The 22979-nt window shown below is 40.0% G+C and overlaps 1 protein-coding gene across 2 annotated transcripts in view; it reads right to left on the bottom strand.

Moving 5' to 3' along the window:
- zgc:158659 (PI3K_p85B and PI3K_rbd domain-containing protein) overlaps window positions 1-22037 on the bottom strand; it is a 33937-nt gene extending 11900 nt beyond the window's left edge. Inside the window, exons 1-15 of one of the 2 annotated variants that reach the window (XM_049463182.1) lie at window positions 21866-22037; window positions 11832-12056; window positions 10547-10709; window positions 10237-10446; window positions 9144-9394; window positions 7723-7974; window positions 7529-7614; window positions 6769-6874; window positions 4238-4390; window positions 3888-4019; window positions 2874-2998; window positions 1672-1753; window positions 1383-1547; window positions 661-764; window positions 391-562 (exon numbers count right to left, since the gene is read on the bottom strand). In XM_049463182.1, the coding sequence (XP_049319139.1) occupies window positions 391-562; window positions 661-764; window positions 1383-1547; window positions 1672-1753; window positions 2874-2998; window positions 3888-4019; window positions 4238-4390; window positions 6769-6874; window positions 7529-7614; window positions 7723-7974; window positions 9144-9394; window positions 10237-10446; window positions 10547-10709; window positions 11832-12020 (2190 nt within the window). In that variant the 5' untranslated portion in view covers window positions 12021-12056; window positions 21866-22037. Of the gene's footprint in view, window positions 1-390; window positions 563-660; window positions 765-1382; window positions 1548-1671; window positions 1754-2873; window positions 2999-3887; window positions 4020-4237; window positions 4391-6768; window positions 6875-7528; window positions 7615-7722; window positions 7975-9143; window positions 9395-10236; window positions 10447-10546; window positions 10710-11831; window positions 12057-17375; window positions 17665-21865 lie in introns of those variants that run through there. The other variant, XM_049463181.1, reaches the window with a different exon arrangement.
- Window positions 22038-22979: the final 942 nt, after the last annotated feature.

The following is a 22979-nucleotide window of genomic DNA, read 5'->3' on the forward strand; positions in this document are numbered from 1 at the left end:
AGATAAAGATGAGCTATAAAAGAGCTAAAATAGAGCTGCAGAAGGAGAAGATCAGGATGAGAGCTTCAGAAGGAGAACAGCATGAAAAGATGAAGAGAAAAAATACAGAATGAGAGGAGCTGGAGAACATATGGAGAAAAGCTGCAGCAGAACAGGAGTCAGAGAAGTGCTGCGGAAGAAGAGGAGCCAGAGAAGAGTTGGAAAAGTGCCGCAGAAGGAGAAGAAAAGTGCAACAAAAAGAAAGGTTCTGAAGAAGAGCTGGAAGAAGAAGAGGAAATCTAGAGAAGGAGAAGAGCAGGTTATGATTGTGATATAATTCTTGATAGTTCTAGACAAAAATGCCAGTTTGTATTGAAAGTACTAACTGGAATGTTGAAAGGCTAATTTTACCTTCTGCGTCTCGTCCTTCTTCTCGTGCTTCAGAGTGTCTGTAAGGTTGACCAGTTTGTCCATGGCCTCCACCTGCCTGTTCAGGTGTTTCAGATACATTCCACAAGCCCTGCAGAACGCCTCCAACAGCAGCCCGAAACGGCGCGACACCGTCTTATTGTGCATCTCAGACCTTCACACAAACATCATCATCATAATCATCATCCTCATCATCTTCATCATCATCAGAATAACCCTCATCTTCATTATATTTACTGTGATCTCACTCACTTTAGGTGCCAGAAGAAGAAGTGTCCGATCCTCTGATTGGTCAGCGCTTTCTTTATCAGGAATCGAGCAAGAGGATTATCCAGATACATCTCATACTTCAAAACCTAAATAAACACATAATAAAGTGTCCAGTGAGAAAAAGCACAAGGTAGGTGTTTCTAATAAAGTGGCCAGTGAGTGAAATCATGAGGAAGGTGTTTCTAATAAAGTGGTCAGTGAGTGAAAGCACAAGGAAGGTGTTTCTAATAAAGTGGCCAGAGAGTGAAAGCACATGGTAGGTGTTTCTAATAAAGTGGCCAGAGAGTGAAAGCACATGGTAGGTGTTTCTAATAAAGTGGCCAGAGAGTGAAAGCACATGGTAGGTGTTTCTAATAAAGTGGCCAGAGAGTGAAAGCACATGGTAGGTGTTTCTAATAAAGTGGCCAGAGAGTGAAAGCATTATGCAGGTGTTTCTACTCAAGTGACCATTGAGTGAAAGAACAAGGTAGGTGTTTCTAATAAAGTGGCCAGAGAGTGAAAGCACAATGTTGGTGTTTCTAATAATGTGGCCAGAGAGTGAAAGCACAATGTTGGTGTTTCTAATAAAGTGGCCAACGAGTGAAAGCACAAGGTAGGTGTTTGTAATGAAGTGGCCATTAGGCAGAAGCACAGTGTGGGTTTTTCTAATAAAGTGGCCAGTGATAGGAAGCGCCGTGTGGGTGTTTCTGATGAAGTGGCCTCACCTGTACAAGCTGCAGCAGGTATTGGCTGATCTTATCGTCTGTGAGACCCTGGATGAGACAGCGCAGAGCGAACTCTCTCACCATTGGATCAGGAAAGTTACAGTCCAGCAGCTCCAGAGCGCTCTCAGGCTGCATCAGGGGCCAGTCCCTCAACAGACAATACATCTACTCACACACACACACACACAACATGCAGACAAGTAAAACAGAACTTACTTTTCTTTTCAACACTGTACATTTTATATATTTCAACCAAAAATGGATTTGTGACATCATCCTGCTTTCCTACCTGTGACACCTCATCTCTGGAATTCCATTTGACAGCCAGCAGCAGTTTAGGAAGACTCTCAGGAATATTCACACAGTAATGCCTGAAATAAGAGTGACATGTTCAAACCTGGTTCCAGCAGAATCAGTTTGAAGACTAGTGTTGTTTTGTGTTGTTTTCAGTGTGTTCAAATGCAACTATGTTTTTTGTTATTATACATAGCACAATGCAGTATAGTACAGTATAGTATAGTGCAGTATTACAACACATTACAGTAAGGTGCTGTATATCGAAATATTGTATAGTACTGAATAGTATATTATAATGTAATACAGTACAATATAGCACTTTATAGCCTAATACAGTATTGTCTAGTGGAGCATATTATAGCACTGTATAGTATAGTGCATTAAAGCATAGAAGAGAATAGTATTAAGCAGCATAGTATAGTACTGTATAGTGCAGTACACTATAACATGCATTATAACACAATACATTATTGTATGCAGCAGCATAGCATAGTACTGCTTCCAATAGCCTTCTGGCTTGTCCACGTGATCTTTAGCAAACTGCAGGTGAGCAGCAATGTACTTTTTGGACAGTAAAAGCATTTTTCTTGTGACCCTGCCATGCACACCATTGTTGCTCAGTGTTCTCCTGATGGTGGCTCATGAACATTAAACATTAACATGTGAGAGAGGCCTACAGTTGTTATATTGTTATATTCCTTCTTCACTGAGCTTTGTAATGCTGAGGCTTTGTAAGCTGTGTAGCAGCTGAGGTATAACTGAACCAGCTCTGCTAGCTCTTTTGCTGTGCTGCGTTCGCTGTACATGCTGGCAACCTCGGGGGTGGAGTAAGTGTTGGGGAATGAGCAGCAGGCGGAGACAGAGGACAAAACGGACACAAAACTCCGGGACGGACTGCACACTTAAAATAGGTACGGGATGAAGCCCTGCTGAAAAGAGCTGCCAGTGCTTTCACTCAACATGTTTCCTTAATAACTGATGATACATCCTGATCATTTTATCATTTATTACTAAAAAATAGTTGCATATTGGTAATTTAATACTATATGGCACAATTACAGTTTTGGACCATAAAACTTATGTGCTTTCTTTATTTATTTACAGATGGTTATTTTTAAAATACAAGATTTTGTCTTGACAGTGGCACGATGTGCATGTGTGTGTGGGAGTGTGTGTGTGTGTGTTTGTGTGTACCTGTGTCTCCACAGAAAGTCTTTCTCCTGTTCTGAGAGCTCATACAGGGGATCTCTGCTGCAGAGTGAACGTAACTGTTCCAGCTCCGCCTGAGAGATGGTGCTATCACACGCCAGACGATTACTCTGAACAGAGAGAGAGACACACTGCTATCATCATCTTAATCATCATCATCTTAATCATCATCACCCTCATCATTTTCAGTGTCATTGTTATTAGGGATGCTCCGAATATTGAAATGCATTTAAATGGCATTTTCTACAACATCACCACCATCATCACTTTCATCATTACCACCATCACCCTTATCAATCATCATCACCATCATCCTTAACCCTTGTGTGGTGTTCATATTTTTGTTACTCGTTTACTTAGTTACTTGTATTTAATTCAGCAAAATTAAGCAATTTTACATTAAATTGCTTTACACGTGCTTGCTTCACCTAAATTGCAAGCAATATAAACAGCTTACATGGTTAATATTTGCCCTTTATCTTTCTTATGTTACATTTCTTTTAAAAAGTGCTACTCTTTTTTTTATTAGTTTTTTAATAAAATGTAAAAGAAAATGAATTAAACTCAAGATATGAGTAGAAAATTTGTTTAGTTTCAAATTTACAAATGAAGCAATGTTTATTAGCCCTTGGCCAAACATACTGTATGTAATATAAATGTGTTTTGATATATGTTTTTCACAAAAAAATGAGCCAATGCCAATGAGTTTGAGTTAGAAAAAATATTTTTTTAGTATCATTTGATGAAAAATGAAAACAAACACCACACAAGGGTTAACATTATTATCATAATCACCATTATCTCCATCGCCATCATCATCAGTTATCAGTCATTGTTATTACCACCTGCACCAGTGTGACTGTCCTACTGACTAACTTAGTTTAGCTGTTTCCAGCCCCTTCACTACAATGTTACCAGTGTAACAATGTTCTGCCGAGATGCACAAGAATGTATATAAAAGTGTGTGTTTGTGTACGTGTGTGTGTGTGTGTGTATTACCAGACTAAGAGAGTAGTTGTAGCCCAGCTCTCGTGAGACGATCCAGTTGGCATGCTCCTCGATCTGCTGTTCATCTGGAAAGACCACCATCTGATTAAAGGAGGAGAACTCCAGCTCCACACACGGCGTCTCCTGCAGAAACACACACACACACACAACTATTATTATAGTACCTTCAGACAGTACCAGTGTTCTATAAACAGCATTAGCTTCATCATCATCAGCGGTGCGCATCCTGTCATTGGATTAACAAGTGAGTGTAAACAGTGAGAACAAAACAAAACATATTCAATAATACAGAGTAGCCAAAGTGTCTCACACACACACACATATATACACAGAGCTCCCACCTTGTTGGGGTTGGATCCCGCCACCCCGATGGGGTTGAGTAGGTCCTCTAGTCCGTGTGGAACCGGCCACAGACCCAGAGCCACCTTACCACTGACCAGCGTGTCCTTATAGTCAAACAGATTTACATTCCCCCAGGCCAACGGACAGTGCTCCTGCACACACACACACACAAGCAAAGACACACACACAAACACACACACACACACACACACACAGGTTACAATAGGACTGCAGTCATGAAAAGTCCATCTGCTTTATAAAACTTAATGTATAAAAAAGATTTTAAAAAGTCTCATAAAGGAGGTGTCATCAATAATAATTGCTTAAAATTTGCAATAATATTAATAATCAGGGATTTCAACACACAATTAATTTGTAATCAGTAACACGTTATTATTATTTTTTTATGCAAATTAATTACAGCACCAAGTTTGACAACAATGCCAGAGGAGATATCCCCTGGTGTGGAGAACTAATCTCAGTATAGACTTCCAGCTCCGACCCAGACAGTGAGCTTTGGAGCAGGTGAAACATGAAGCACATGGAGCAGATAGGACACTCAGACTCGCTCCACATAAATTTCACATGGTTATTTTTTAGTTCATACATAAGCTAATGCAGCTCCAAAGCACATTTATGGTATAAAATGGTAAAAATAAGGTTAAAGGTCTCTGTGGTACAGCACAGGCCATTTAAATGGTCATCCCCCCATTGTGAGCATGTGTGCAATACCAAACACTTCCTGAGATCTTTATACTCAGCAAATTAAGCTTTATTAATTCAGAAATTCGTATAACCATGCTGAGATGTTTACAATAAAGTTTTAAAAAAGTTTCCTCTACCCAATTTCTCATGCATTCTTTATTACAGGGCCCCATGTTGGTTTTATCTTCCCTTAAAAACATACAAGTATATACTAGTATTTTAACTGACACCACAATTTTTTAATATAACTGCATTTTACATTTCCTACGTTCATTTTTTTTTACATGCATTTAAATATAAACTATAAAAAGTGTGATTAATCAATTCAAAGAATATTGTCCTGAGTACCGTATTTTTCGGACTATAAGGCGCACTTAAAAACTTTTAATTTTCACAAAAATTGACAGTGCGTCTTATAATACGGTGCGCCTTTTGTATGGATTTTACTCGTCAGGTTGTAAGGAGCAGTAAACACACACTCCGTGCAGCGTTATAGAGAGTTTCAGTGCTATACAGAGTCCAGAGCCGTGCAGCTCCGAGGCTGAGCAGCAATAGCATTAGCTAGATGCTAACCGCTAAGCTAGCTAGCTTATTCACTGAGATCAGTATTATCTAAATTTTACTCGTCAGGTTGTAAGGAGCAGTAAACACACACTCCGTGCAGCGTTATACAGAGTTTCAGTGCTATACAGAGTCCAGAGCCGTGCAGCTCCGAGGCTGGAGCAGCAAATAGCATTAGCTAGCTTATTCACTGTTCAGAGATCAGTATTATCTAAATTTTACCCGTCAGGTGTAAGGAGCAGTAAACACACACTCCGTGCAGAGCCGTGCAGCTCCGTGGCTGGAGCAGCAATAGCATTAGCTAGATGCTAACCGCTAAGCTAGCTAGCTTTTTCACTGTTCAGAGATCAGTATTATCTAAATTTAGTACTTTTAATACTGCTGGAGCAGTATTATTAGAGTTAGATGCTAATCGCTAAGCGTTCACCGTTCAGAGGTGAGTTATCGGCCTGTAAGTCTGTGCTGCTTTGCCTGGCTAGCATTAGCTAGATGCTAAGCGCTAACTCTCTCAGAGGTGAGTTTTATCAGCCTGTAATCTGCTTGTTTACCGTGTTAAAACAAGCTACGGGGGACGAATCGCTAGCTAATATCTCACTGTCTTACCAGAACACGCAGGATTACTCAGTGTAACGCTGTCGTTTAAGTTTGGGTTAACTTTACTAGTTTAGGTGACTAGCTAGCGTGCTAGCGGATAGCTATGCTAACGCTGGTGCAGCAAGCCTTAGTGGACATCTGGAAATCTAAGCTTACTGTAAATAAACTGAAGCACGTTACTCACCCAAATAAACAGTTTTCAGGAGAGGAATCTGTGTAGATTAATATCCAGCACTCGTTTGACTTTGAAAAAGCTAGATTTGTATACTGAGACGCTCCACCGGCAAGCGACCACCCCCGGTGGGGGAAGGGAAACATGGCGCCACCCCTGTTCACTTAACGCGCCTTATAATGCGATGCGCCCTATGTATGGAAAAATAGCAGAAAATAGGCGTTCTTTGATAGTGCGTCTTATAATACGGTGCGCCTTATAGTCCGAAAAATACAGTAATTTGATTTATTTTTTAACCGTTTGACACCACTACTATTAATACAATGTAGTAGAGTGTAATCATGTAAAATGTGATGTAATAAAACAGGGATAGGAGGTAATGTGGTGCGATCAAACAGGTGGTAATAATAAAAAGCTGTAATGTGCTGTAATAGGTTTTAAAAGGTGGAACAGGTCATAGTGAGCTGTAATAGTGTGAGCATAATGTGACAGACTGACCTCTTTAGCACCCTTGCGGCCTTTCACAGAGCAGATGGAGAGGCAAAGCCGGGCTGAGCGAGGCAGATCCGTCAGATAGATGTCATACGTCAACCACTCGTTCCATCTAAAACACAAACACAAACACACACACACACAAAGAGGAAAACAGGCCAGTTAAAGGAGAACTCTGTTGTAAAATTGACCTTCATTGAATAGCCTACCTTCGCTCTCCCACAGCTTTCCGAGATCCAGTAATTTTATTCATTTTGCCCAAACATGCTTCAGAATGGATGATATGGGGCATATCTGGGTGCCGTCATCACTCTACTGATCGTGACCTTATCTTAAGATGGTGGTGTCCGGAGATTAGGTCACGCTATAGGTTGTGAACAGTGTTTTTGATAAACTTCTTGTGCACTTTTAAAGTGATGAATGCCTGGTTTTAAATGTCAGGGCTTTCTAGATTCTACCAATGAGATGTGGAGCTACTTTGAGCCTGGATAACAGTGTAAAAAAGCAATTTATCTGCAGGGGAAAAATATGCCCCATTTCATTCATTTTAAAGCAGGTTTGGACAAACAGAATAAATGTACTGGATCTTGGAAAGCTGTGGGAAAACAGAGGTGGGATTTTCAACAAAGGATATTACTCTTTATCATGTTTTACTACAACAAACGTAAATTTGATACCAGAGTTCTACTTTAAATGTTGTGTTTTCAGATAGTTGTTACGTGTTACGTGAGCATGTGTGTGTGTTAATGGGTTTTTGTGTGTTTACCTGGGGTTGGAGCAGGGTACTCTCTGTGTGTTAACATTATCACATAGAGGCTCTCCTCCGTGATATATTCCCGTCCTTACGTAGATCTAACAGACACATATACACATACAAATTTGACATGCCTGGTTAGATAGAATATTATGGTGAATATTAATATCACTCTATAAATGTAGCTATGGTAATACACACTCTACCTTGTCGATGTCTCGAATGTTGACGTTGACGTAAGTAGCGCACAGCAGGCGCACCCTGAGGAGTGTGTTGAAGGCCCACAGTGAGCGAGGGGGTGAGGGGTCGGACCCCCCAGGGCAGGGGCTGGGCTGGGGAGTTCGTCGGCTGTAGGACGGGGCAACAAATCCACTGGCAGGAAGCTGACTGTACAAACTGTCCTTACTGACCAACATCAGGTGGGGCAACTTGCCCACTGTTATACAACTACGGATATACTGCAAAAGAGAGAGAGAAAGAGAGGGATAGGTAAATATATGTAGATATGCTGTATGTCTCTAGTGTGTGCGCCATATACAGTGGCCATATACCGTATTTTTCACACTATAAGGTGCACTTAAAATCCTTAATTTTTTCCAAAAACCATTAGTGCGCCTTATAGTCCGGTGCACCTTTATTTATGAATTTTAGTAAAGAGCAGTAAAGCCACTCCGCTGAAGAGCAGCATTATACAGAAGTTTCAGTTTAGTTCTCCAGCACAGAGACTGGAGCAGTATTAGCATAAGCCGCTAACCACGCTAGCTCTTTGGCAGTCCAAAGGTGAGCATTATGAGCCTGTAGCCTGCTGCTAACTACAGCTAGCACTGCTTGAGGAGCATTAGCATTACCCACAAGCAGTTAGTCGCTAATGCTAATGCTCCAGCTTCAGTGGCAATCTGGAAAGCTTACTGTAAATAAATGGAAACGCTTAACTCACCCAAATAATCAGTTTTCAGGAGAGAAGTCTGAGTAGATTAACATCCAATGTTTGACAAACCTGTCCCTTACTAGAGTCGCATAAAATGCGCCTTATATTCCTTGGTATGACTGGCAATGTAAGCTCAGAACTTTGCTTCCTGGCTGAGTATTGTTTGGTCCGTCCTACTTCACAACGTGTTTCATTTATCTCTGGTTTGTTTTTACGTGTATTACCACTTTTTCATGTACCCCGATTCTGATTTTTGCCTGCTCTGTGCTACTGCCCTGCCTGTGCTCTACCCTGGACTGTGTACTAGTATGTGTTGCCCTGTATGCCCCAGTTTTTAGGTATTGACCCTGCTTTGTTTGACTACTCTCTGTGCTGCCCCTTTATCCATTAAATATTGTTTTACACGTCTGTGTTTGGTTCTGGTACACTATGACAAAGTGCGCCTTATAATCCGGTGCACCTTATAGTGCACAAAATCTGGTGAACCATGAATGCAATCAAATTTTCACAGGAATGCTTTAAACTCTAATGGAAAAACTTCTCTAGACAGAAGAGACAATTACTCCACTAATACTAGAATAAACTCTATTTTAATATGTTTAAACAATGAATGATCAGGTGTTTCAAGACTTTTGTTCATAATGTATGTTTAGTTAGAACTGAAAATACTAAATTGTGCATATAGATGGAAACACACACCTTGTACTGGCTGAGGGGGTACTTCTCCAGCAGGTACTCATCACAGCCGCATACTTTAAGGATGTACTGGCCCTGGTACTCCTGCACACACAGCCGCAGCTGCTGCGCAGACAGATGCATGCTGCGGGTCTTCTTACGGATCGCCTCTGCTATCAGCTGCTCCGGCAGGCAGTCGTGAGCGATCTTCAGAGTGTACTTCTGCTTCGCATTCGAGGGAGAGACCACCACCCAGATAGTGACGATCAAACGACCTGCATGTAGAGAGAGAGAGAGACAGAAAGAGAGAGAGAGGATAAAAGGGAATGCACTAAGAGTGAAAGAGAACAGCTCATCATATTGTATTCAACAGACTGAATTACATACAATTCTAAATTCCAAAGGCTTTTCATGGTGAAAAATCATGCATTATTTTTTAAAATCATAATATAGCTCTGGAAAAAAATAAGAGACCACTTCAGTTTCAGAATCAGTGTCTCTGATTTTGCTATTTATAAGTATATGTTTCAGTAAAATGAACATTGTTGTTTTATTCTAAACTACAGACAACATTTTTCCCAAATTCCAAATACAAATATTGTCATTTAGTGCATTAATTAGCAGGTATATAATAATGCAAAGAAAACAAATAATGCAAAGAAAACAAGTTCATATTTATAAAGTTTTGAAGATTCAGAAATCAATATTTGCTAGAATAACCTTGTTTTTTAATCATAATTTTCATGCATCTTGGCATGTTCTCCTCCACCAGCCATACACACTGCTTTTGGACAACTTTATGCCACTCCTGGTGCAAATATTTAAGCAGTTCAGCTTGATTTGATGGCTTGTGTTCATCTATCTTCCTCTTGATTGTATTGCAGAGGTTTTCAATTTGGTAAAATCAGAGAAACTTATCAAGTGGTGTCTTATTTTTTTCTTATTGGACTCTTATTGCAATATATTTTTTTCAATATCATGCAGCCCTATTACGCATGTATCTATATGTACTAATAACATTGCCCATATATAATAAAGCATGCATGCTTCATTACCTAGTATTAGCATTAGCCAGAGTGCTAGCCACTGGTCAGTGTAATTTCCAGCCCACGCTCACCTTTGTCCAGTTTGCAGTAGATGTGTTGTGGCAGTTGAGGGGAAGACTCCACACTGGGGGGGTATACGTACAGTGCTTGTGTGTGAGCTCCGCCCCCCTCGCGTTCCTCCATCGCCTCTCGACACACACTCAGGATGCTCCGCCTGAAGTCCTGCACCTCAGGGTCCTTCACCAGCTCAAACTCACAAATCGGCATTCCGATAGCAAAGCCTGAACACAAACACACACTGTTAAACACACCCATACACACCACACACAAACCATCATGTAACAAAATTTTCACCTCTACCAAAAAATCACACACACTGACCGATCTCGCGGTTCAGGATTTTTTCCTCGCGGTTGCCGAGGGGTTCGATGACCTTCAGGATTGGATGGAATAGTCGGAGATCACACAGCCGCCGTGTCTCATCATAAAACTCCTCCCTCTCCGCCTCCTGGGTCACGCCCACAAAGATATAGCATGACTCCTCCTACAGGATAGAAAGGAAGGTTAATGAGAGGGTGTAAACCTACAGTTACAGGTGGTAGAGGTGTATTTATGTATGGGGTATTTACCTGCAGTAGATGGAATAGGGGGTATTTATAGGGGGTGTTTACCTGCTGTAGGTGGTGGAGGGGTGTTTATAGGCAGGGTTTACTTGCAGTAAATGATAAAGAAGGTATTATAAGGGGTATTTACCTGCTGTAGATGGTAGAGGAGTATTTCTAGGGGGTATTAACCTGCGTTTCATGGTAGAGGGGTGTTTACCTGCTGTATGCTGTAGAAGGGTGTTTATAGGCAGGGTTTACTTGCAGTAAATGATAAATTAAGTATTATAAGGGGTTTTTACCTGCTGTAGATGGTAGAGGGGGTGGTTATAGTGAGTGTTTTCTTGCAGTTAATAGGTAGAGGGTATATAATAAGGGGTGTCTACCTGCTGTATATGGTAGAGGGGTATTTACAGGGGGTATTAAGCTGCAGCAAGAAGGGGTGCTTATAGGGGGTGTTTGCCGGCAGTGAATGGTCGAAGGGGTGCAAATAGGGGCGTTAACCTGCAGTAGATGCTAGAGGACTATTTATAGGGGGTATTTACATGCCATAAGTGGTATTGGGGGGGTGTTTACAGTTTTATACCTGCAGTAGAAGGTAGAGGGGTGTATATATAGGGACTATGTACCTGCAGTAAGGGGGTGTTTGCTTGTTGTAGATGGTAGAGGGGGTATAATAATGAGGTGTTTACCTGTTGTAGATGGTAGAGGGGGTATTATAAAGGGTATTTGCCTTCTGTAGATGCTAGTGGTGGTATAATAATATAATAGAGTGTTTACCAGTTGTAGATGGTAGATAAGAGTATTATAAATTGTGTTTACCTACAGAAGGTGGTAGGGGAGAGTGAACAGGGAGTGTTCACTTGCAATAGGAGATAAATTGGGTATTTATAGACAGAATTTATAGACTGTGGTAGGTCTTACATAGGTATTTACAGAGAGTGTTGACCTACAGTAAGTTGTAGAGGGGTGCTGTGTTCATCTGCTGTATGTGTTGAAGAGGTATTTCTTAGGGTGTTAACCTGCAATAAGTGGTAGAAGGGGTGTTTATAGGGGGTACTTACCTGCAGTAGGTGGTAGAGGGGGTATTTGCGGGCCTCGGCGAAGAGCTGCTGTTTGACGCTGATGAGTGGAGCCTCCCTCAGACACTCTAGACTGACCAGCATGCCGTTGGGCAGACAGCAGTCCACCAGGATGCGGGGGGGCATCAGGTGAAGCCCCCATAACTCACCCGAAGATGGCCTAGGAGCCATGCTCACCCCTCAAATGCACACACACTCACTGCCAGTCTGCACAGGCAAAGAGAGAGAGAATAGGGGAATTGATTAGTAGATTATCGATGACTGTGGGAATGGGCTGGCTAATTGAACAGCTGTACGAACATTAAATAGAGGTGAAGTTCATTAGAAACTGAACCTTTTTTCTTACGCCACTGAACATCAACAATTCACACAGAGAACTAAAGCTATCGACAAGCTAGCTAATCTTACTGATGAGCAAGTTAATATAATAATGTTACATGGGATTTTACTAAAACTAGTCAGGAGCTAGTTAACCTTAGCAACAAGCTAAATTACACACTAATGTTTCCTGGAAGTGAACTAGCTAAAATTAGCGATGAGCTCGCTAACCTTAGCAGTAAGCTAGCTAACCTTACTGACAAGCTAGCTAAAATAATGTTACCGGGAAGAGAACTACCATTAGTGACGAGCTAGCTAACCTTAGCAATGAGCAAGCTAACCTTAGTGACAAGCTAAATTACACACTAAATTTACCGGGAAGAGAACTAAAGTAAGCAATGAGCAAGCTAACCTAAGCAATGAGCTTGTTAACCTTAGCTATGCGCTACCTAACCTTAGCGACAAGCTAGCTAAAATACTAATGCTACTAGGGAGAGAACTACCACAAGTAACAAGCTAGCTAAACTTAGCGATGAGCTAGCTAACCTTAGCGATGAGCTAGCTAAAATACTAATGCTACTGGGGAGAGAACTGCCATTAGTGACAAGCTAGCTAACCTTAGCGCTGAGCTAGCTAACCTTAGCAATGAGCTAGCTAACCTTAGCGATGAGCTAGCTAAAATACTAATGCTACTGTGGAGAGAACTACCATTAGTGACAAGCTAGCTAACCTTAGCGATGAGCTAGCTAACCTTAGCGATGAGCTGGCTAACCTTAGCAACAAGCTAGCTAAAATAGTAATGCTACTAAGGAGAGAACTATCATTAGTGACAGCTAGCTAGCTAAGCTTAGCGATGAGCTAGCTAAAATACTAATGCTACTGGGGAGAAAACTACCATTAGTGACAACCTAGCTAACCTTAGTGATGAGCTGTTTGAGGGCAAATTGTGTTTGTTTGTTTTTTGCATTTTATAATAAAAATAAATGGATTTTAAAGTTTTTATTTTTAAATCTTAACCCTTTCATGCATAGAGGTCACTATGGTGTACAGCTGTTTAAATGTTTTTTCTCTATATATGCTTGCAATTTTGGGCACTGCTGCATATTGTCCACTCTAGTGGAGGCTATTGCATCATCCTATACAAAAAAAATCCATTGGTTGGTCATTATGCCGACAGACAGGGAGAAACACCAAACACCATTGCTATTCCTGTTTCTCTTTAAATTTTATAAAATTATACCATTGCAGGTAAAAAAAAAAATAATAATTATAAAAAATCAAATAACATCTAAGGTGACATATTATTTAAAGATTTGGATTTTTTAATTTTGAACTGCTTGAAACTTGGAATTATATTTAATCAAATATTGATTACTGAACTCTTCATTTGTTATTACCGCCATTTCTCATTTTCTGCCAAGAAATACTTTAATTTTTGGGGGGAATTTGGGAGAAATGTTGTCAGTGTTAAATATTCCTTTATCGAATAAAGATAGAATATAATTTTTTTTCAAACCTTGTTTTACATCCCTAAGGATGTATAAAACACTTAGTAATCCTGACTGAGTTTATTATAATTCATGCATGAGAGGGTTAATCTGGTCTCGATTTTTCCTGGCCTTGGTCTTGACAACAACACTAGTAGAAATAGAGTTCTAGGTACTAAAAGAGCTGTATGAACATTAAATAGAGGACAGAATAGATCTCTTTGGAGAGTCCACCATACAACCATGACAATACATGGTTTAATGGAACTCACGTGGAATGTGTTGTGAATATCACTATTATGTTATTACTGAATGTATGCATGTGTCTGGGTGGACACGCCCACTGTCCAGGCCATTTCACTGCAGTAGGAGTATATGTCTACGTTTCACTGGAATCCTTACCCATTCACTAGGGGGCAGATCTGTCAGGACACCTGTGCACACCTGAATTAGTGTGCTGTAATTTATAACAGCATTTTAATACCTGTATAATAAACCTATTATGCCCTGTGACTTTTCTCCTGATGCCATCTGCGGCTTTGTCTCACGCTTTGTCCGATCCGGACCAGTGCGGACCCCCACCTATACCACCCAACCACACGCTTCATAACGCAATCCTCTGCAACAGCACTGAACAAAGAGGCACGGGCTCAAGCCATACCGAAAGTAGGACAGGCGCGAGAGGGAGGGGAGGGGAAGAGGGGGAGAGTGTAGAGGGGAGGGGAGGGGGGAAGAGTGGGGATTCCATGCGCAATTGCAACAAAGAGCACGTGCCGTCACTCAGCACCGGCAAAACCTGTGACACGCATGAACTCAGGCATCAGATAGAAGAGAATAACACTATTGTTTAATATTTCTTACTAAAGGATTTCTAATGGCCTGCTGAAGGTTTGCTGAATGTGAGGAAATGACTGCTGACAGACGTCTGCTGGCTTCACACAGGACAGTTGGAGAGCGCTCTGCCCCGAGGCTTCACTGCTTCCCTCACTGTTTTCACCCAAACATGAAGCACAAAGCGCTGAGAACACAAACACACTGACCACAACTCCTCTTACAGCGGACTGTCTACTTACAGAAACAAAGAGCAGCAGCAGAAGTCATCTCCTGATTACTGTACGAATACCCGGCTCCATTAATTAGAAATTAGCCCCCTCCGAATACCCCATCTAACACCTACCACAGAATTCCACCACTAGTATCTCCTGTAGTTAAACAACAGCCCTAATACCTACTGCAAATACCACATCTAACACCAACTACAGATAAACACCTTCTCGAATACCTACTACCTTGGGTAGCATGGTGGCTTAGTGGTTAGCACGTTAGCCTTCCAGCACTGGGGCCTTGGGTTCAAGTCCCTATCTGGGCGGAGTTTCTATGTTCTCCCCATGTCTCTGTGGGTTTCCTCCGGGGATTCTGGTTTCCTCCCACAGTCCAAAAACATGGAGATCAGGTAAATTGGATACTCTAAATTGCCCAGAAAAATTTTTAATTGATCTTGTAAATTGAATGCTCTAAATTGATCTAGTGTGTATGTGTAAATGTGTGATATGTATGTAAGTTAGTGTGTGTGTGTAAATGTGGGTATGACTGTGCCCAGATATGGACTGGCACTCTGTCCTGGGTAAATGGTGGACAGTTGTTTCCGGTTGAGAGTACGCTGTGCGTTATTGGCTACCGCTTTTCACCGGTGTGTGGAAAGCTGTGTTGAAATTGCTGAGTATGAATGGCTGTGTGTAATACGTGTAAAACTCTAAAGTGTACTTGGATTTCTAGAAAGGTATATAAGTTGAACCTTATTCATTAACGTACTGCAAATCCACTCTAAATATCCCCTCTTACACAATGCAGATAAATACCACCTCTAACACCAATCACAGATAAACACTCTCTAACCTACTGCAAATACCCACTCTAAATGCTCCTATTAATACCTACTATAGATACACATTTACTCTAATGCCTACTGTACAAAAAGAACCCTTTCTATTACCCCCTGAGAATACTCCATCTAACACCTGCTGTAGATAAACACTCACTTCAATGCCTACTGTAAATAAATACCCTCACTGAATATACCTTCTAATACCTTCTTCTGGTAAACACTTAACTACTTAAACACCTACAAATACAAATACACCTACTAAATACTTCCTCAAACAAGTACTGCATATAAAAATGCTTAATAATATCTATTGTAAATTCCCTTTCTGAACACCACCCCAACCAGTTGTCGGTGAAGTATATACCTCCTCAGAACTCTGTAGTTACTGTAGTTAGATAGTATACCTGCAGTTGCTATTAGGGGTGTTGACCTGCAGCTGCTATTAGAGAGAATACTAATAGGGGATGTTTACCTGCAGCTGCTACTAGAGGGAGTTTTAGTAGTGGGTGGTTACCAGCAGCTGCTATTAGAGAGAGTATTTATAGGGGTTGTTTACCTGCAGCTGCTACTAGAGAGAGTATTTGTAGTGGGTGTTTACCAGCAGCTGCTATTAGAGAGGGTATTTATAGGGGGTGTTTACCTGTAGCTGGTATTAGAAAGGGTATGTATGTGCTGTTCACCTGTAGCTGTTATTAAAGAGGGTATTTATAGGGGGTGTTTACCTGTAGCTGCTATTAGAGAGGGTATTTATAGGGGGTGTTTACCTGTAGCTGCTATTAGAGAGGGTATTTATAGGGGTGTTCACCTGCAGCTACTATTATAGAGGGTTTATATAGTTTTTTTCCCCTGCAGCTGCTATTAGATTGGGTATTTATAGGGGGTGTTTACCTACAGCTGCTATTAGAAAGGGTATTTATTGGGGGTGTAGGTGCAGTAGGTGGTAGATGAGGTCATTGTGGGCCTCAGTGAAGAGCTGCTACATTTTCCATTCTAAATACTAAAGGTAAACACTCTATAAATACTCCATGTACCACCCACATGTAAACACCCAACAAATACCCTATGTACCACCTATTGTAGATAAACACATTTTTAAGGGTGAATAAATACCCCATGTACCACCTATTGTAGATAAACACAATTTATATGGGTGTATTTTTTACAGTAGATGGTAGAGGGAGTGTTTATAGGCAGTGTTCACCTGCAGTAGGTGGTAGATGAGGTATCTGCAGGGCTCAGTAAAAAGCTGCTACACATTCCATTCCAAATGCCAAAATGTAAATACACCCTATAAATACCCCATGTACCACCCACAGGTAAACACCCTCTCAACACCCAACACCTACTGCAGGTAATAATGCCATTAAATACCCCTTCACCACTTACCTTAGGAAAACCCACCCTATTAACACCCTATGTACCACCCACCTCAGGTAAACATCCTCTATCTACATGTATACATACTGCAGGTACATTTATCATACAGAAACCTTATAATGGCAATTCCAGACAAAACACCCCCATAAATACCAACACTAACCCCTCTTAACATATTCATCTATTAAATACTGAAGGTAAACACTCATTCTAAACATTACTTTATGGTTTAAATATTGGCACAGTCTCATAAAGCTCCAACAGTACAGCTCATAAAATACCTACAGTACAGCTGGCCCAGCACTGATAAAAACAATGGGCTTTAATTTAACAAAAATGCCTAAAAATAGCTTTTTGTTTTTTAAATCATATCCTCTCGGGATGAGTCATTGTCTGTTTCCTCTGACTAAAACCCTCCCCATCCTTTCACCCATCCCACCCCACCGGCCCCTCTCTCACCAGCTTGTCCGGTGACGGTGTCTCCCTCGCCGGCTGTCCCTCCCTGCCTTCCCCCGTGCCTTCCAGACAGCGCGGGGGAAACACACGGTCATAGCATCGCTGCTCTGCGCGGGTTAGCCTAGTCTACACGCCGATATACGGCTACCCAAGCCCGCGTGACGCTCCGCGGCTGCTCTGGTGCGCTGTACGCCAGCCACAGATGCTCCTGAGTCCGCTGTTTGCTGCGGTCCTCCGCTGGAGTCCTGAGCGGTACTGCTGCCGGCTCTCCGCTAGGAGAACAATGCGGCCCTGAGCAGGGTGGAGGTAGCGCTGTTTTTTTCCCACCTCTATTCCGGCAGACTCCGCCCTCCTGTGCTGGGATTGGCTGGTACCTCTTACACACGCCGCCGATTAGCCAATCCTTACACAGGGGGGCGTGGTGATAAAGGCAGTAACTATAGCAGCAAATCAGAGTATAATTGGCGGGAGAAACGCTGTTAGTCAGCCGTTGCTCAGAAGGTAGGTAACTAGGCCTACTAGCCAACGGTAGCTAACTGTACCAAACGTAGCTCTAAATTAGCCAATCACAGGGCACTAGGGTGGAGTTTTCCCGAAAACGAGTGGGTTTAAAACAAAGCAAGAGAGGCTGAGGACCGCATAATTCAGATTTCATTTTTCTTAAAGGGCCTGAATGGATCTAAATGAAAGATACAGGGAGAGGGAGGAGCTGTGGCTTTAAAAAACTGGACTGAAGTGGACACAGAGACCACGTGGTAAACTAATAAAACAAACAAACAAAAAACAAAAGGGAACAAAAACATGACGTAAACGAAACCACAGCATCCCATGATATCAAAACAGAACACTGTGAACATTTTGAACATTTATGATAAAAAATCATAGTCAGTCTATAACTGTACAAATAAAGGGCTTAAAAAGACTTATATACCCTATGTATTTACATGAGATCTGTTTAACTGTGCTGTTTTTCTGTACAGCCATTCAGAAAGTCCAGCCTAAGACACAGAGTGGGACTAAACTGTTGTAGGCTGAATGTATGGGATTAAACGGCAGTAGACTAAATATATGGGATTAAACTGCTTATGTATAGGATAAAATCATGAAAAATCTTGCTAGAGTCGCTTTTTTTCTTAATCATTCGGTCAGTATTTTTCTCATCCTGACATTCAGATAAAATCAGCTGTGTTTAATATTATCGTAAGTAAGGAGCAGGGGTGTAGCAGCAAATTCTGGGCCCTGTACACTTTCAATGTCAGTGGGCCCCTATCCATGCCAGTATTCAATAAACGAAAAAAAAAACATGGTTTTCATGGGCCCCTCTTACTACACGAGCCTTGTCTGGTCAGGTCCACTTTTTCCCCCAGTACCATGCCTATGGTAAGTAGAGCTACGGGAAGCCGCAAGGCAAGTGCAGGAACGTTTCTGTTCACTCAACCAGGGTCACGTTCACATTCTGCGATGTTTTGTCTTTTTCTTTTTGGCTGTTTGTTCTTGAACACATCACTGCACACACAAAGGCAGCTGTGGCCAAAAGGTGCCTTTGTTTCGGCTCCACTGTTAAACAGTTCTCTACCTGTTAAAAAATAATAATATGTAAATTACTCAATAAAAGTAATATAGTGATTAAAACTGTAAAGAATAATTATAATTAATATAAAATAAATAAATATACATAAAAATAAATATCTTAATAAATTGTCATTTATGGGTTTCTTTATTAACATTGTTTATTTTTTATTTTGATTAATTTGTTTATTTATTTACATAACTATTGATTTCTGTATTTATTTATTTCATGATTTATCCATTTATGCATTAATTTCACGATTTATTTATTTCTGCATTGATTAATTTCCCAATTTATTTATTTTTGTTTTTCCTTGTCCTTATACGATAATGAAGGGGCTGTCCAGCAATGATGTCTTAACATTCCTATTGGTTGATCGATGTCAGATACCCTAGATTGATTGTACATGTCTTGCTCCTTTGGCGGTAACTTTGGTAACGTGGGAGATTATTAATAAAGATCACTTAGATCGTAATACATTTATTTGAGGTGAGCAGCTGCCTCTCTGAGCAGGTCCGATACCGAACTTCGCCCCGAAATTTCAGCTCCTGGACTCTTCTACCCATATCAGCTCCTCTCTTTCGGCTTGATTGCTAAGCCTGTACATGAAAAACACATATATCATATAAGGACAAGGAAAAACTGAAATAAATAAATCGGAAAATAAATGAATGCAGAAATAAATACACTGGGAAATAAATGAATTTGGAAATAAATAAATGCAGAAATAAAGATTTATGTAAATAAATCTAACTAAATAATTATGACAGTCAACTGCTAAATGCTAACATTGCTAGCCTGGGGCATAAAAAGTGGGACATATTTGCTTGAATTTGCCCTAAAACTCAAGTAAAGGATTGTCAAACCAGTTGTAGCTGCCAGTAAATATTTTGTATTAGTCTACAATTATCCAATTATTCAGAAAGAACACACAGTAAACACGGATGCAATGTCATTTTCAGCTCCTCCGACTTCTGAATCTCCTTGTAAATGGAACACATGAGTGTTACCTTTCACCTGTGAACATGTGTGTATATGTATGTTTAGCTCTATATGTTGTACCAGTATGGTGTGTCATCAACCTAGTGACCCCATCACACACACTCTCTCTCTCTCTCTTTCTCCCTCTCTCACTCTTCCTCTCTCTAATCTTAATCCTGGTCTGTTGTTTTCAGGAAGCGATAGAGAGATGTTGTTTTTGTCGCCGTTGCCGGGCAGATGTGTCCATGCTTACAGCCCCTCACCCCAAAATGTGTTTAGAGATTAATGCACCAGCTGGGGGTTATTATATGTGTGCTGTCATCATTGTTGTTGTTGTTGTTTAAGCGCTCTACACAATCCAATCCAATATTACATAAGAATATCTTGTATTCGACCACATGGGTCAGTCAGGTGACTTGTTTATGGTTTATGATTTAAAAATACAGTGATTTGATTTACAGAACAGCATACCAACTACTGTATAGATGTACTCATACTGTATAGATGTATTTAGGAATATACAAGTATATACACATCTCTGGAAGAAATAAGAGACCACTTCATTTTCTGAATCAGTTCTCTGATTTTGCTATTTATAGGTTTATGTTTGAGTAAAATGAACATGGTTGTTTTATTCTATAAACTACGGACAACATTTCTTCCAAATTCCAAATACAAATATTGTCATTTAGAGCATTTATTTGCAGAAAATAATAAAAGGCTAAAAAAAAAGATGCAGAGCTTTCAGACCTCAAATAAGTTTATTATCATAAAGTTTTAGAAGTTCAGAAATCAATATTTGGTGGAATAACCCTGGTTTTTAATTACAGTTTTCATGCATCTTGGCATGTTCTCCTTCACCAGTCTTACACACTGCTTTTGGATAACTTTATGCCACTCCAAATTCAAGCAGTTCAGCTTGGTTTGATGGCTTGTGATCATCCATCTTCCTCTTGATTATATTCCAGAGGTTTCCAATTCGGTAAAAAACTCACTTTTGTTTTTCAGAGCTGTATATATATATATATTTGTGTGTGTGTGTAGCTGTGTAAATAGTTATATGCAATTGTAGAATAGTACATAGAGGTATATGTAGCTAGAGGTACAGAAATGTATAAAGGGATATTTCTGGGTATAAATGTATAGAAAGGTATATCTTCCTATAAGTGTATACAGATGTATATAGGAGTAGCTATATAAAGAAAATCAAATGTGTATAAAGTGGCATGTGAAAATGTTACAAAGACGTTTACAAAGATGTACAGATGTGTATAGGTATGTAAAGAGGTGTATGTGTATGGATCAAATAGAGGATGAATGGATTAAAGCATACAATTGTATAAAGTTATGTATATAGACGTAAAAATAGGTGTAAGTACGTAAATATACGTGTATAAAGGTGCGTAAAGGTATAAAGGTATAATGGTGAGATGTACAGCTGTATAGAAAGGTATACCTAAATGTACAGAGATGCACAGAGAAGTGTATAAAGGTGCATGTAAACAGATAAAGATGCACAGATGTGAGTGTATAGAAAGGTACAGATGTGCAGGAGATGTAGATAGATATACAGATGTGTATAAAGGTGTATAGAGGTGTATAGACAGATAATAAGGTATATGTAAGTGTATAGACAGAAGTGAATAGAGGTGTATAAACTCATAATGAGATATGTACAAATGTATAGAGGTGCTAGAATGAAGAAATGTACAACGAGGTGTATTTATGCATATAGAAAGATACAGAGGTGCACAGAGATTCATATATAAATGTACAGAAGTGTGTAAAAGTGTTTAAAGGTGTATAGACATTTAAAGAGGTCTGTGTAAGTGTATAGAGGTGTATAGGAGGGCACAGATGGGTATATTTATGTATATAAAGAGCCAAAAGTGAATAAAGGTGAATAGACAGTGTGTTTTCAGTTGTCTGGCTACTCACTCACTTTCTCTTCGTAGCTCTGTAGCCAGTGTCCTGTAGAAGTGATTGTCCTGGTGTTCCCTGGAAGTGAAGCCCTTCTTCCTCTGTTCTCCGGGTGAATATGAACACTGTTCTCTATTCCCACATTTAAAATGATCACAGTATTAAAAATTCACAGCAGTATTTCTCTCCCATCTCCAGCTTCACTTCTGGTCACTTTCTATCTGTTTACACTCTCTCTCTCTCTCTCTCTCTCTCTCTCTCTCTTTCTCTCTCAGACGCTCAAACAATAGTTACTTTGGGCCCGTTTCCTCTCTTCCTCTTTCTTTTCCTAAGCGCCCCTCTCACATACACACACACACACACACACATCTACATCCACAAACAACACACACACACACACAATTAGCACAAGCACATTACATTAAAACATGTCATATTTTGTAGACTGCAGTGTACAAGTCTCACTTTTATTATCTCTCTCAAACACCCAGGTTACTTTTATAATAATAAAAATTCCATCATACATATATCTCATATATATATATATTACATTTATACACACATATTCATAAGAGATCACATCAGTTTCTGAACCAGTTTCTTTAATTTTGCTATGTATAGCTATATGTTTGAGTAAAATGAACATTGTTGTTTTATTCTATAAATTCTATCCTAAATTCCACATAAAAATATTGTCATTTAGAGCATTTATTTGCAGAAAATGAGAAATGGCTGAATTAACAAAAAAGCAGAGCTTTCAGACCACAAATAATGCAAACAAATTAAGTTTTAAAAGTTCAGAAATCAATATTTTTAATTACAGTTTTCATGCATCTTGGCATGTTCTCCTCCACCAGTCTTACACACTGCTTTTGGATAACTTTATGCCACTCCTGGTACAAAAATTGGTTTGATGGCTTGTGATCATTTATCTTGCTCTTGATTATATTTCAGAGGTTTTCAATGTGGTAAAATCAAAGAAACTAATAATTTTTAAGTGGTCTTATTTTTTTCAGACCTCCATATATACAAAAATAATGGGACATCTACTCATTGATTATTCTTTTTAAAATTAAAGAAACTCATAATTTTGGTCTTTTTTCCAGAGCTGTATGACTAACTGTATGACTGTAGGA

This window comes from Astyanax mexicanus, chromosome 13, assembly GCF_023375975.1.
Source record: "Astyanax mexicanus isolate ESR-SI-001 chromosome 13, AstMex3_surface, whole genome shotgun sequence".
NCBI classification, from domain to species: Eukaryota; Metazoa; Chordata; class Actinopteri; order Characiformes; family Acestrorhamphidae; genus Astyanax; species Astyanax mexicanus.